Source organism: Etheostoma cragini, chromosome 7 (genome assembly GCF_013103735.1).
Source record: "Etheostoma cragini isolate CJK2018 chromosome 7, CSU_Ecrag_1.0, whole genome shotgun sequence".
In the NCBI taxonomy this organism is placed as follows: domain Eukaryota; kingdom Metazoa; phylum Chordata; class Actinopteri; order Perciformes; family Percidae; genus Etheostoma; species Etheostoma cragini.
In genome coordinates, this window is record NC_048413.1 from 16,794,134 (window position 1) to 16,807,434 (window position 13,301).

Sequence of the window (13,301 nt, forward strand, 5' to 3'; positions counted from 1 at the left end):
AAACAAGCTGGGCTCTTTAACTTTTTTTTAATACAATTTCAATGCTTAATAAAATTACATCATAAACATGCTTGTACTGTACAGCTGAAGTAAGTAAAACAACATTCAAAAGTAAAGAAAATAGCAAAAAAGCCAATATTATTCAAAACATAGATGGTTAATAAGGCAGCGAGCATAAAAGTCTCTCAGGTAAACTTGAGTGTGTGCATCCATGAAGCTCAGTCCTCATCAGACAGCTCCAGGTCCTCCACCAGATCCTCATCTCCTTCTGCCAGCTTTATCAGGGCGGAGGAGGACAGCGGCTGAGGAGCCTTAGAGGCCTTTTCATCCCCATCTTCATCACCTAGAATACAAACAGGAAGATCTTTTACTTCACAATCAACCACATGGGAATGTACGATGCCTGGCAAGTACCAAGACGTAAACATTTGTTTGAATAATATGTGCACATAAATTATTTGATATAAGGACATTTTTAAGTGTGTGTTAATGTACAGTATTTTTAACAATGATAGCTTCTTATGAAGGCATATTTGATTATTACTACAAGTGTTTCTACTATTTTGCCATTCATTATTTGTTTATACATTAGCCTCTACTTAAGGGTGTCTACAGGACGAGTTATAGCTGTTGACAAATACATTAAAATAAATCTCCTTACTACATTAAAGTGTTATAAACCATTTATTGAATGATTATATATTGCTTGGGAATAGCGGGAGGTTGAAGTAAAATGTTAATTACTAAATTTATTTCCTCAAATAAAAAGGGTTGGGTTACCAAGTTTATTCTACATTAATTTTTACCTTGCGCTCCTGTTTATACAGCTACATTAGAAAAGATGTTCTTTGATTTATTACACTTTAATTTAGACTTATTAGTTTATTAATTTGAGGAATTGGGTAATTAGCAGGCTTCTGCTGACCTTTTAAAAGGCAACCAAAAAGGTCGTAGCTGGACCGAGCTGGACGTAGCCAGAACATGCAAGCAGGGGAGGTAGATAGTGAAAAACTCATTTTCTGTGTTTTGTTCCACATTGATTAAAAGTATACCATGTATACGCTATGACGCTATGCTTCTGCCAGTGCTCTGTGCCAAACATCACGGTTATCAAATTTCTTGTCATCTTAAGCCAGCTTTAGAAAAGCTGCGACCAGATATACCTGTAAAAACATAAACCCAGCGCGCTACCGCTGTAACATTTGTAAAGCCATGAAAGCAGCAAACAAACAAATAGAGTTGGCTAATTTCCTCCTGAACAGCTAGCTAAGCATTAGCTTCAGGCTAATTTATCACGCATTTATTGTCCTTTTAACATTTGTGTACATTGAATTAGATGGCTAGTAGTAAAAACAAATTGAGACGCAGCCAGTAAAGTGATCGTGACTGTCGTTAACGCCGCCATGCTAACCCTGCTAAGGTTACCGGAGGATCAGGCAAGCGGGCCCCAGCCGTTGACGTATATCCTGTTCAGCGGCCATAGCAGACAACAGTGAGTTATTTTAAGCCAAGTGAAGGGGGCTGTAAATTGGGAAAAGAGGACGCTCCTTCAGCGTGCTTTGGAGGAGGGTCTGGAAAAGCGAGATAATGCATGCTGACTGGCAACCTTAGTGAACTTTGATTCTGGGGAGGAGGGAGCGAGGGAGACGACTCTCACCAGTATTTTTAATTTATACTGCAGTAACTATTTTAAACACTAGCGGTCAGTATTACATATTGCACCTTTAAGTTTTATCCCTAATACCTGCCCAAATTCACCAATGGAGTAGGTAATACAGGCGCTTCTGAATATTGAATTAAATAATACATAGCACCTTTACAATGTTTAAAACCTACAAATTTGTTAGTGCTACCAGAGTGGTTCTTTTTGGACACTGATATTGTACGAACCTGAGTCTTCGCACTCCATCCCCTCGTCATCACTCATGTCAGACAGATCTTCAAGATCCTCATCATCGTCATCATCTGACCCAAGGTGGCCCTTTTTCCCTGAGGGGAGACAGTGAAAAACATTACATTGAATTTGGTTTCCTGTTTCTTTCTTCCGACATTCCTGGGGTTGCATTGGTGCATCACTGATGTCTGAGGACTTTGGAGACACCTCTATGTGGGACAGGCATCAGAGGCAGCTTGAAGCATCTATTTCCTCCTGAGATGGAACTGAGAGTTGATTACAAACGTTGCTGCTGCTCCACAAACACCCATGACAGTTTACTACTGGCAATTTCAGACAGCTTATGCTCACGGCCTAAATATAGCAAATGGAGATAGCAGGCAGGTTCCACAGCTACGAGGATGATGGTAGAGTCGGTGTGTGTGCTATTGTGCGTGTGTGTGCACCGGAAAGAAGTTGGGAGTTTGTCTGAATTTGTGGTGGGGTATACTCAGGGTGTAGTATGTGTGTGTTTGTGTTGTCTAGCCCAAGGGACAACTGGGGTCCACGGGCTTTGAAGTTGAGGTGTGATGAGAAGCTGGGGGTGAGGAAGAGAGAAGCAAAACAGAGCTCCTTCATCTGTCTGCTTCACTGCGAAGAAACCCCTAGATAAACAATGTAAATTAAAACTTCAGCTAGTTCCCTTTCTATTCTTATTTAAGATGAAAAACATACGGTCACTCTCTCCCACCCTTTGCTGCTCACATGTTGCTAGCAGACTTTAGTAGTACCTTTGGCCAACCTAGAGGTTGGCTAAAATTATCAGCCCCCTCCTCTCAAACTCCCCATATTTCCAGGAGTATGCGACACCACTAAGAGCTTTGGTTAGCTGCCCAAAAGCTTTTGGCTCTTCAAGATTGGACAACAAGGTGGTGGGTGTGCGTTTCTGTGCTACCATCAAGACATGCGTGTCTTTGTGTGTGCACGTGTTGCGAGGACATGCGGGAGCAGCTGGCTGAAACCCACAGAGGCAGAAAGAAAGAGTGAGGGGTGGGCTTGAATGAAATAGGGAACGTGGGAGAGAGAAGTGGGAGCGGCCACCTCTGGCTGTTCCACTGGGCTGGTTTGAATTAGAAACCCCCGCTGGGATCCAAGCCTGTACTTCCTGTCGGGGGGTTTCAGCTTGTGTGTGTGTGTGTGTGTACGTGGGGGGGGGGGGGGGGGGGGGGGGGGGGGGGGGGGGGGGGGGGGGGGGGGGGGGGGGGGGGGGGGGGGAGGAAGATGAACGAAAGACAGGGAAGGCTGGGCAGAGAGTGAGAGGCGGAGGCCCGCTTCTTGCCGGAAGCTGCCCATCCGTTTGTGGGGACTCTCCCTACAATGAAGTCCAGATGCATAAAAAGAAAATCCCCCGGCCGCCTACTCCTTTCCTCTGTGACCTTGCTGAGGGCTTTATTCAGCTTGGAGCGTGTCCGAGTGTAAAGCTGTAAAAGCGAGGTTTCAGCTGCCTGTGACCCGTGGAGGACCCCGAGAGGACAAGACACACTGGGTCTAAAGAAAGATCAGGCTGACTGTTTCTCTCTGAGGAAAAAGAGCCAAGCTATCTGATAAGCCGAGAGAGTATGATTTTAAATTAATTTTTAGTTCCCCAGAAACTGCCTCTGTGGAGTTTTTAATAACTCAGAGCCTTGTGGTAACTGCTTTGCAGGTGATCTGCTTCATGTAGCCAACTGTAAGATAGTGGCTGTTGCAGATGAGAAATCAGACTCAACTGTCATCAAGTCTTGCAATGTTGCTTTTGCACCACAAACACCAGGCTGTAACAAAACACAGCCCCCTAGAGGCCAAGACATCACAGTCTACTATTCCAAAAGTAAAACTCCTTAGCGTGCCAATTTCAATGCGTGAGTGAGCATATGTGATTCTCAGCTTGCCTTTGATTTTGAGTTTTCCGTCATCGCCGTCTGATTCGCTGTCAGACTCAAACAGATCCTTGAACTCCTTCTTGTCCTCCACCTTCTTCTCCTGAATCTTCCTACGTTTGATCTCAGGGAGTTCCAGATCCTCCATCTTCACAAAACACAAAAACAGCAAGGTAAATACACAAACTTGCTTTCATTGCATTAATGACAATCATAAAATAACTGATCTAATGTGTCATATAGCATGACTGTTTCATAATTTACATCTCTTGTGGGTCACAGTGACATAAAGAAATAGCCAGAAGTTATTCATGATTACTAAGTGGGATGAGGCAAATATTGGGGGTTTCTTGGTTGAATAGTTACCCTGTCTTTGCCAGAGATCTCCAGCTGGATCTCCTTTTCCCTCAGCTTTTTCCATTGGCTGTAGTACCTGCTGAGGGGAGTCCCCTCCTCCTTGATCTGCTTCTCCCAAGCCGCCTGACAGAGAACATGGTAAATAAAACGTAATTGAAGAACGTATAAACATGTGTGGGTGGGTTTCTTTAACTGTGCCTGAGCTTCTTGATAAACATTGATATCCATAATGGTAGTTATATTTGCAGTACGTTAAGAGTGACCTTTCTGCAGTTTTATTCAGGTTCTAAAATGATCGACCAGGAGAAAAAGATGGACAGATGAGACAGTGATAAGAGCCAGAAGATGTGGAAAAAAAGACAGATTGAAGGTGCCTGAAAAGGGGAGACCAGTAAATCTTCTCCAACCCCTAAAAGGTCTTTGTGGATAATATTGATGAGGCCCAATCACATTATCTGTCCAATAAATCCAATAGAGCAAATAGACTGTGGCCTCCTGCGCCTGTTAACGTAACACATTTACCACAATTTACCATGTGGCTATTAAGATGCGGTGCACACACAGACAAAATACAGGATAATAAAATAAAACTAGCAAACCTACTTTGGAATTCAGCCTAGACTCCAACAAATAAAACATTTCCACATAGAGAAGAAAGACAAGAGACATCAGAGTGCAACACGGATGGAGGCTGGGCATTATTAATTAGCCTAGCTCTCAGTTTGGGTGGCATGTCAGCAGGGGGCTGCGGCCAGAGGGGGGCTGTGGCCTTTTCCACAGCAGCAGCAAGGCTGTCCCCTCTCCTTCGCCTGCGGTGACACTTACCGCTGCTACAAGGCCAGGGAGTGGATGCCATGGCGACAGCGACTGCTGAGCCGAGAGCCGTGGCGACACGAGCTGGTGCCATGCTGTCTGTCTGTTGTACTTTAAACACACACCTCTATGTGTGTACGCACACACACATTTTCTCATCAACTAAATGACACAAAGACCTTCCTCCACTTTCAAATATTAATCAGGAATATATGTCAAGACTCTTAGCAGCAGCACAGCATGTTTGTGTGGACAGGTAGCATAAAGAGAGAGCAAGTCAACACTGAAAACACACTAATGGCTGCTCTTTAAGGCAGAGGCGTAGCTGAGCTTTTAACAAGTACAGGGTCATTCTTAATCAGGCTTAGAGTTTACACAAGGAAGTGGCCTCCATTATCAGTTACTGACTTTAGGGTTTGACAGTCAAGTTTGATGGCCTGCTGCCTCTGGTTCAACTAGACAAGAGCCTAAAAGAGAAGTTTCCAGTGAAAAAGTTATCTCTGCCATGCAAGGAGGTCATAAGGGGCAAGGTTACCGCCCCTTTCTCTGCTTTTCCCGCTCAGAGAATTTGGCCCACCCATGAGAGAGAGACATCATGGCTTTCAAATGAGCAAAGTTGCTCAAGGCCACACCCCCAGCCTCCACCTTGCCCCCCACCCCTCCTCAAAAGCTACAGACTCAGAAATGGCACATAGTAAGGAAAGCTCATTGTGGGACTGGCTCTAGTGGCTGTAATTCTGCACCAAGGCTGAATTTTAGGAAATATATATAAATTCACATATGGTATTAGGGACCACTAAGGAATATATAACAGCATCCAAAGAGCAGCATATTATGGGACCTTTAACCCTCATGTTGTCCTCGGGTCAAATTGACCCGTTTTCCTATATCAATGTTCTTTTTAATTACCCAAAATAACATGATTGATTCCACACAATGCTCTTTGACAAGTACAAATCTCTACTTTCATTAATTTTGGGGTGTCTTATTCAATTTTATAGCATTTGGAGAATATTAAATTAAAGTGGTTTTTAAATAGTATTGAGTAAAGGTTGACATATTCCAGTCTGTGATTATATTTAAAATATGTGAATCAATACTTTTTAGAATGGAGACCTATAGGCTGGGCTTTTTTTTTTTTTTTAATCCTTACTTAGGTTGAGCAGCTGTTATAAATTGATAGATCACTTTTGAACGACGCATGCTGAAACAAACTAGGTAGTCTGAAGCCCTTCAAATAAGTAAAACGCATGTGGAACAAGGGCTACTAAGGTGAACTAATAAAACAGCATTTAGCAAATATCAACTTAAGTGTCCCAGTATAATAAAAGTGTTCCTCTCAATAAGTAGAAAAAGCAATAAAAAACACAGTCATACATGACAATAAAATCATGTATCATATTGTTGCATGTCCCGATATTACTCCCCAGGGCTGTAATCTATGACTAATATTATGTTACTTCACTTGATAGGCCTATTACATCTTGAGCCAACAATACACAATTGACTTCCATAATCACAAAACCATTAAATACATATAGGTTTTGATTCCATCTGTACTCGGAAGTTGGATTTTCCGAGGTCAAAGTTGGAAACGCCCCCTGACCTTGGATTTGTAAACTCGGAACTCTGACAACCACAGAGTACCCTGAAAAACCAACATGGCTGCCCCATGCATCAGTTGCTAGACAGTTGTTAAAGCTATAGTAATATACAGTTATAGGACTTCTGTGTTATTTGTGTCTCATTAAATCAGCCATACACACAGTCCATCTGTGGACATGTTGTTAAATGGTTTGTATGCACATAAAACAGCTTAATGCGTTATCAACTGGTATTACTAACAATGGCTAACCTGGATAGAGCTAATGAAAATCCAACTTGTAAATGGCATGCATTCAACTTGGGTGTGACATCATTTCCAGCTTTGGCTTCCGAGTTAAAAAGAAAGCACTATCACACACCAGCGCTGAACGTTCTTTCACATAAACAATCTGTGTGATCATCACACAGCGACCTGCCTTCCATTGATTGAAAAATGTAAACCATCTCTCGCAAAGCATCATGGAGAATTTCACTGCAGACGGTAGCACCAAAGCTAGCGGCAGCACTGACCGAAAAATTGATAAATTATGGACATCAAGCTCCTGTAAATACTAGAAATACACCAAAGACACCACCATTACTTCCGGAGCGTCCACTTCCAGCTGAAAAAGACTGTATGTCTCTGTTAAAATTATAAAACGATTTGGATCGTGCAGGAACGGATTAGAACATTTCAATATTTCTCGTCAAGGTTCAAAGTTGTATCGCAACATCAGTACAGAAATGCAGAATTACGCTGGTACTAGGTAGGCAACGATTGTGGATTTTGTTGGTATGGTATAGTCTGAAAAATAATCAAGTTTTTTTTTTATTTGTACACCCTAGATTTTAGTGTGTTATTTATTACTGCCTTTTGAAACAAACATCACAATAACAGTTTTGAATGTGTTGAAAATGATTATATGATCAATCAACCTTTTTATTCAAATACATCTGAAAAGTGTAGAGACTAGAGATGAATCAGTCACACCAAAAACAAAGGCCAAGTTGGTCAACAACAGTGCTGTCCTTTTGGCCCTTAAAAAGCTAAAAATGGCCCTCCTAGCTGGTGTTTTTAAAGGTTGGAGGAGCCGCTAGACAACATGCACCTGTCACAGGGAGATGTGTAGTATGTTGCCAAGGAATAAATGCGATGGAGAGATCTCTTTGCAGGCTTATGTCCCACAGGGGATGAAGAGAAGTAAGTAAGTAAGCAACGTTAAGTGGTAATGTCAGTGACATATTTCAGCTGTTGCAGAATTTTTCATCTTAACATAACAATATCATCAGTGCACTCACTGTAAATGCAAGCTGTATTTTATGTGTAATGTAAGTGTAAAATGTAGCTGTGAACTGTACCGTTACAGTTAACATTAAACAGACCAACGGTAGCTAACTGGTAACGTTAACAAGCTAACAAACACTTAACGTTAGTAAACAAAGTCACTAAAAGCTTACCAACTTGGTTTTAATTCCCTGTTTCAGCTGCAGCTGCCCTGAGGTCAGGGGCTGTCTGACAGTCAATACTTGTTGTGACCGGACCGACGTCTGATGTATGAGTGCACAAACGTGAACTTTTACGTTGTCAAGGAGGCTTAATAACAGCTGCACCAAGTGCTACAAACAATATGCAGTCAGTTACCTCTCTGTAGCGGAGCCTCTACGATTTATTAAACGTGAGGTTTTACTGCAAGGTAATTGTGAAATCTGTTAACCGCTGCATCCCTAGTCCGTACTACAGAGGATTACAAAACACCTTAAAGAGCAATTAAAAAATGGTCATTAAAAAAACAGGCTAAAATAGAATAAAATACAAATTCAAGAAGAAAAGTTAGAGTGCCGAGTAAGAAATTAATACTTTTTTGATTAAGAGGTTGTAGACAGGTTTGGTTGGAGAGCGATGCCGCAGTTATTAGGTCTGAAGAGGTTAGTTATACAGGAGAAAAGCAGTTTGAGTCGAGTTTGCAGGAAAATCTTTAAGTGTTTTCTAAATAAAATGTTTTAAATGAGGTTGCTAATGCTAATAATAATAATATTAATAATAATAATAATAATAATAACAACTTATAGCCTTGATTGTTATGGATTCCCAGTGTACAGAAAATTTACATTTATAACACAGGCATAATAGCCTACTTAACCAACTGTCTTCTTGTACTTATTTGCTAAATAACACGCTATTTGGGCACTCAATTAGTCTGATGAACAATGTTTTATTTTTGAGCAATTGTAAACGACCAGTTCATTCTCATGGTATGACTAGATGGTAGATGATCCGCGGTCATCAGCAATATTATGTACTGCTTTTGAATCAAATTACAGCACCTTCTTTCTCCCGTTTTGTTTTATAAAGAAAATTACAGAAAAGAGAAGGCATGGAATTTAATTGTAAGAGTGCCTGGAGTGGAAGGTAGATACTAGTTTAATAAACACGCGATTGTTCTGTAAAGTACAAAGTGGAGCCATTATAGACTGCGAGTTGGCACAACGCTCCACTCCTGAGCGCGTTTTCACACAAGTAGTTTGCTTTGGTCCAAATCAGTTGTCAATTTTGTAAACTTGGAGCGATTTACCCTTGGTAGGTTTGTTTTCACACCTGGAAAAATCCAAGCATACCAAAATGCACCGTTACAAATCACACAAGAACGTCCACTCCTCTTAGTGGTTGGATGTTTCTGGGGGCGGAAGCAAGAAAGTAAACACAGGAACAAGGTCCCGTGTTCTGGACTAGTGCATATTTCTTGCATCTCAATGGTCCCACCAGCTCATTTTATTTAAATTATCAGACATTTTTTCTTGAGAGACATTACTACAACTGCTCACCAAGACTTTGCTCTGCCGGGGTCTGTCTCCAACTTTAGCTGGGTTATACTTGTGTTTTGATGGAAGAGCACCTGCCTGCATTTACAGCTCATTTCATTTAAAGTCATACGAGTCAAAAAACAAAATTTTAAAGAATTGAAGAGGTAAAATGAGGACTCTGGAAACAGCCCGTAAAATCAGGACAAGACAGTGCTCCCCTGCCCTTCCTCCCTCTTTGCACACGCATGCACACTCACCACAGCGGTGGCATCGGCCACTCCGAAGGTGGCCTTTTGTCTCCGTCCTGTGATGTAGCTGCTGTTCTCCTGTACCTTTTCCAGCAGCTGGCGCACCGGCTTGCAGTAATTGGCCACTTTGCATTCCTTCAGGAACGTTTTCAGCTGCAGGGCCGCGTAGGGGGAGTATGAGAAGAGAGGATGCCGTGTTAAAAAAATCATCAAGTCCGCCCATACGGCACAGCAGAGTAGGGTTTGTGGTTGTTTACCCAGAGCCTGGCTGATTCTTAATCATCTATTCAGAAAGGTTTTAAACTCTGGGACTGATGTTCAGTGTCGCAGCATCCTTATTAGTAGTCAATGTCATTCTGTAACACGGCGTGTGTAGATATGGGGAGATAAAGCCATTTCAGGATCAGTTGAAAGTTTGTGTTACCTGAATCACGGTGGGCAAGGAAAGCTCTGGGAAACCGATGGAGCTGGCCTGTGTGTGAAAGTATTCCAGTATCAGGTCATACAGCTGGTCAATCAACCCGTCCTAAAATGCAATAGAACAGCAAGATGGACAAGTAATTACGTAAATATAAGTTATTTTATAGAGTGCTTTTCACAGATAAAATCCTTTGCATAAAAACATACAAGATACACATAAAAAACGCAATACATTTTATCTGAATTTTCAAAGAGTCCATAGAAACAGCAGACGGTACGGATAGAGGGAGAGCATTCCAAAGTCTGGGTGTTACAGACTCAAAAGATCTGGGTGTATGGAACAGACAATAAATTTAACATATCAGACCTAAGAGAGCAAGCTGACGAGTATGGGTGAGTGTTTCAGCCACATATGTAGGTGCCTGATCATGCAAAGCTCTGTATGCAGGGTTTTTCCTGCAAAGAGAATTTATTTTTGGCACCCCCTAAAGAGATTTTAGACAGTGAAATAAGAAACTCCCCTCTCATCCACAGCCGCTATATTTTAAACATGCAACTGGCGCTAATAAGTCAACTAATCGGCATTGTTTTGACTGGACCTGAACAGACCTTTGTATGATCCATAATTAAAATAGACACCTTTACTTTTATTAACTTTTAGTTTAGTTAGACACAACTTGCATCAAGGCTGTAAATGCAGAAAAAAAAATGTAATCTGTAAATTTTAAATTTTTTTATTTTGTCCATCGCAACCTTCTTTCAGGGAAAATCACAACGCATCAAATAATAATTCCCCCCCCCCACATTTGGAGCTTAGTTGGTGTGATTAAAATTTGACTGCATCGTCCTGCAAAAATAGTTAGCTACCTAGATATTTTTATGCAAAAAAGGTGAGAAAAAAATAGTTATAAGCATGAATGAGTTCAATGCAGCTGTACAAGTTGTTGTAAGTCCACGTAAAGAAATAACATTTAAAACAACTTATTTCTTTTGATCTATAAGGAAAAAAATGTAAGCGCTTCTAACCATCACTACCACAGGGTAAGGCTGTACAATCAATTTATTTTTAATAGCAATCACAATTTTGACCTCCCACAACTAAATAGAAATGATCGTCTGCGATATTGGTGTTCACTGAAAACTCATATGCATATCAAATCAAGTGCTTCCTGAGGCAACAGACAGCCAGAGGGGGCTATTGAGATGTTTTGGCTTTGTTTTTGTGGCGCGGCACAAACAAAAACAAACTCTCTCCCAAACAGAAATCAGGCCAGATTGGATGAAGTGAAATTAAAATTGCACTTCAGTTCGATTATCGATTATGCAACCCATCACCTGAATACGGTCACCTCAGGTTTATAAACAGAAGGGATTCACAGATTACTCTGCAGATCATGCACTAGGAAATAACATGCCTAGTCAACATGCTAGACGATAAATACACAATGTGAATAAAAATGAAATATTTTCTAGCCCATGTGGACTAATAAGTGTTCAGGTTTGGACAGATCAGTGCTTGTTTAGTCAGGTCGGCTGAGAGTCAACGAGACGGGTTCGTGGCAGCTGCCCAGGTGACAGCAGTGAAAACAGCCCTAGCAAGCCGAGTGCAGGGGATAATCCCAGAGGGCTGTGCTGCAATCCTCTTGGCTGCAGGACTGATCATGGTGACAGAGGATGTAGAGTTTTAGAGCCCTGACAAGGGGCTTTCAGCATTGCCCTCAATCCCTTTATGTACACACACAGTGAAATGGAGCAATGTTAAAATAACATTAACTAAGACTTAAACCACACATCTGATCAGCTGCTGCACCCTCAGTGAAAGAAAGATCATAAGCACAGGCAAACACAAACTGGGAAGTGTCATACCAAATACAAACTGTATAGAATAGAATCTAGCCACAAGTGGTGGATCCTAGTAAAATTTACCTTGTATGCTTTCTCCATTAGGTTGACCTTGCTAAGCTTCAGGATGACTGCAAAATTGATGGGTTTCTTGCTCATTCGCGCTGGTTTCTTGTTGAAGTCCACCTGTTGAAGGATCTATGAAGGAAAGGCATAAACCAACAATGTTGAACTTGGACCCAAATGCTCAGAAATCCTCAATTTTATTAGTTGGTATTATAGTGCAATGTATTCCATCTTCACAAAACCCCAATCAAGTGCAAAACATTTGGGCAACATGTGATTTGATAACGTTGTTTTCTTTTGAGCTTCATTATTGTTTCCTATCGTTCTTTTGGTTTGTATTTTAGATTACTCTCATCGACATGTTGTCCCAATTATTCAAGACACACCATATACTAGGGGTAAACGATTTGGGTTGAAAAAATCCAATTGCGATTTATCTGCCAGATATAGCGATTACGTTTTGACTAGCGTTTATTTTTTTTAAGTATAGCTAAAGTTTAATACTTGCTGTGTAACAGATAAAACATGTCATGGAGCATTATGACATGAAACACCATTAAAACTGCTCTATTTACTTATGCAAGGATGAGAACAGAATGTCCAGCAATGATAATAAGCATGGAACATTGAACAGTCTAACACAGAACATGTATAACAAAAGCTTGACATTTATGTAAACAACATTAATATATAATATATTCCCATTTTATTTATGGCGCCCAATTGACGATTAGCTGAACAAATTATTTTGAATTGTGATTTTGAGTTGAAAATGCTTAATCCGCATACCCCATATTGAAGGAATCCATAAAAAAAAATTATAACTTTATTCTCGCAATGCCAGACCCATCTCCACAGTGCTGCGGAGGAAGGTCTGGCTAGCCCACACAACATTCCAGCATAGGAGAAAAACATGTTTGGAGGGTTTCCTTACTGTTGAAATATACAGCTGCATTACATGTTAATGAAAAATTATCAAAAATAAAGAGCCGATAATAAATAAAAAGCTGCCCTCTCTCTCTCAGAAAGCTGACAGACAGACAGACAGACAGACAGACAGAGAGAGAAGTGTATGATACAAAAACGTTATGACCATAATGCCAGTACAGTTCCTCAGGTTTATCGGTTAAGTGTACTAGCAACACTGCAGACTGGATTCTCTACTCAGAGTGACGGCTGACTCATTAAGAATGGCTCCAGCACAGGTTGAATGTGCTTCGGTGGGTCAGTGGCGTTACAAACTTCTTGTGTATCAAATGTCTGTATTGTCACCGTGCTGCAATTTTATGAACTATCATGATAATAATAATAATAATAATAATAATAATCCTCCTTTCTTCCTGCGCTGATGAGAGCAGCAGCCAGTAGCAACAGCTC

General features: G+C 41.0%; 1 protein-coding gene across 1 annotated transcript in view; it reads right to left on the reverse strand.

Annotated features, from left to right (window-relative positions):
* Positions 1–11: 11 nt before the first annotated feature.
* Positions 12–13,301, reverse strand: part of noc2l (NOC2-like nucleolar associated transcriptional repressor) — a 22,435-nt gene continuing 9,145 nt past the window's right edge. The window contains exons 12-18 of the mRNA XM_034877994.1: positions 11,943–12,056; positions 10,021–10,122; positions 9,606–9,749; positions 4,159–4,272; positions 3,805–3,940; positions 1,891–1,989; positions 12–343 (exon numbers count right to left, since the gene is read on the reverse strand). Coding sequence (XP_034733885.1) covers positions 219–343; positions 1,891–1,989; positions 3,805–3,940; positions 4,159–4,272; positions 9,606–9,749; positions 10,021–10,122; positions 11,943–12,056 — 834 coding nt within the window. The 3' untranslated portion in view covers positions 12–218. The remainder of the gene's footprint in view (positions 344–1,890; positions 1,990–3,804; positions 3,941–4,158; positions 4,273–9,605; positions 9,750–10,020; positions 10,123–11,942; positions 12,057–13,301) is intronic.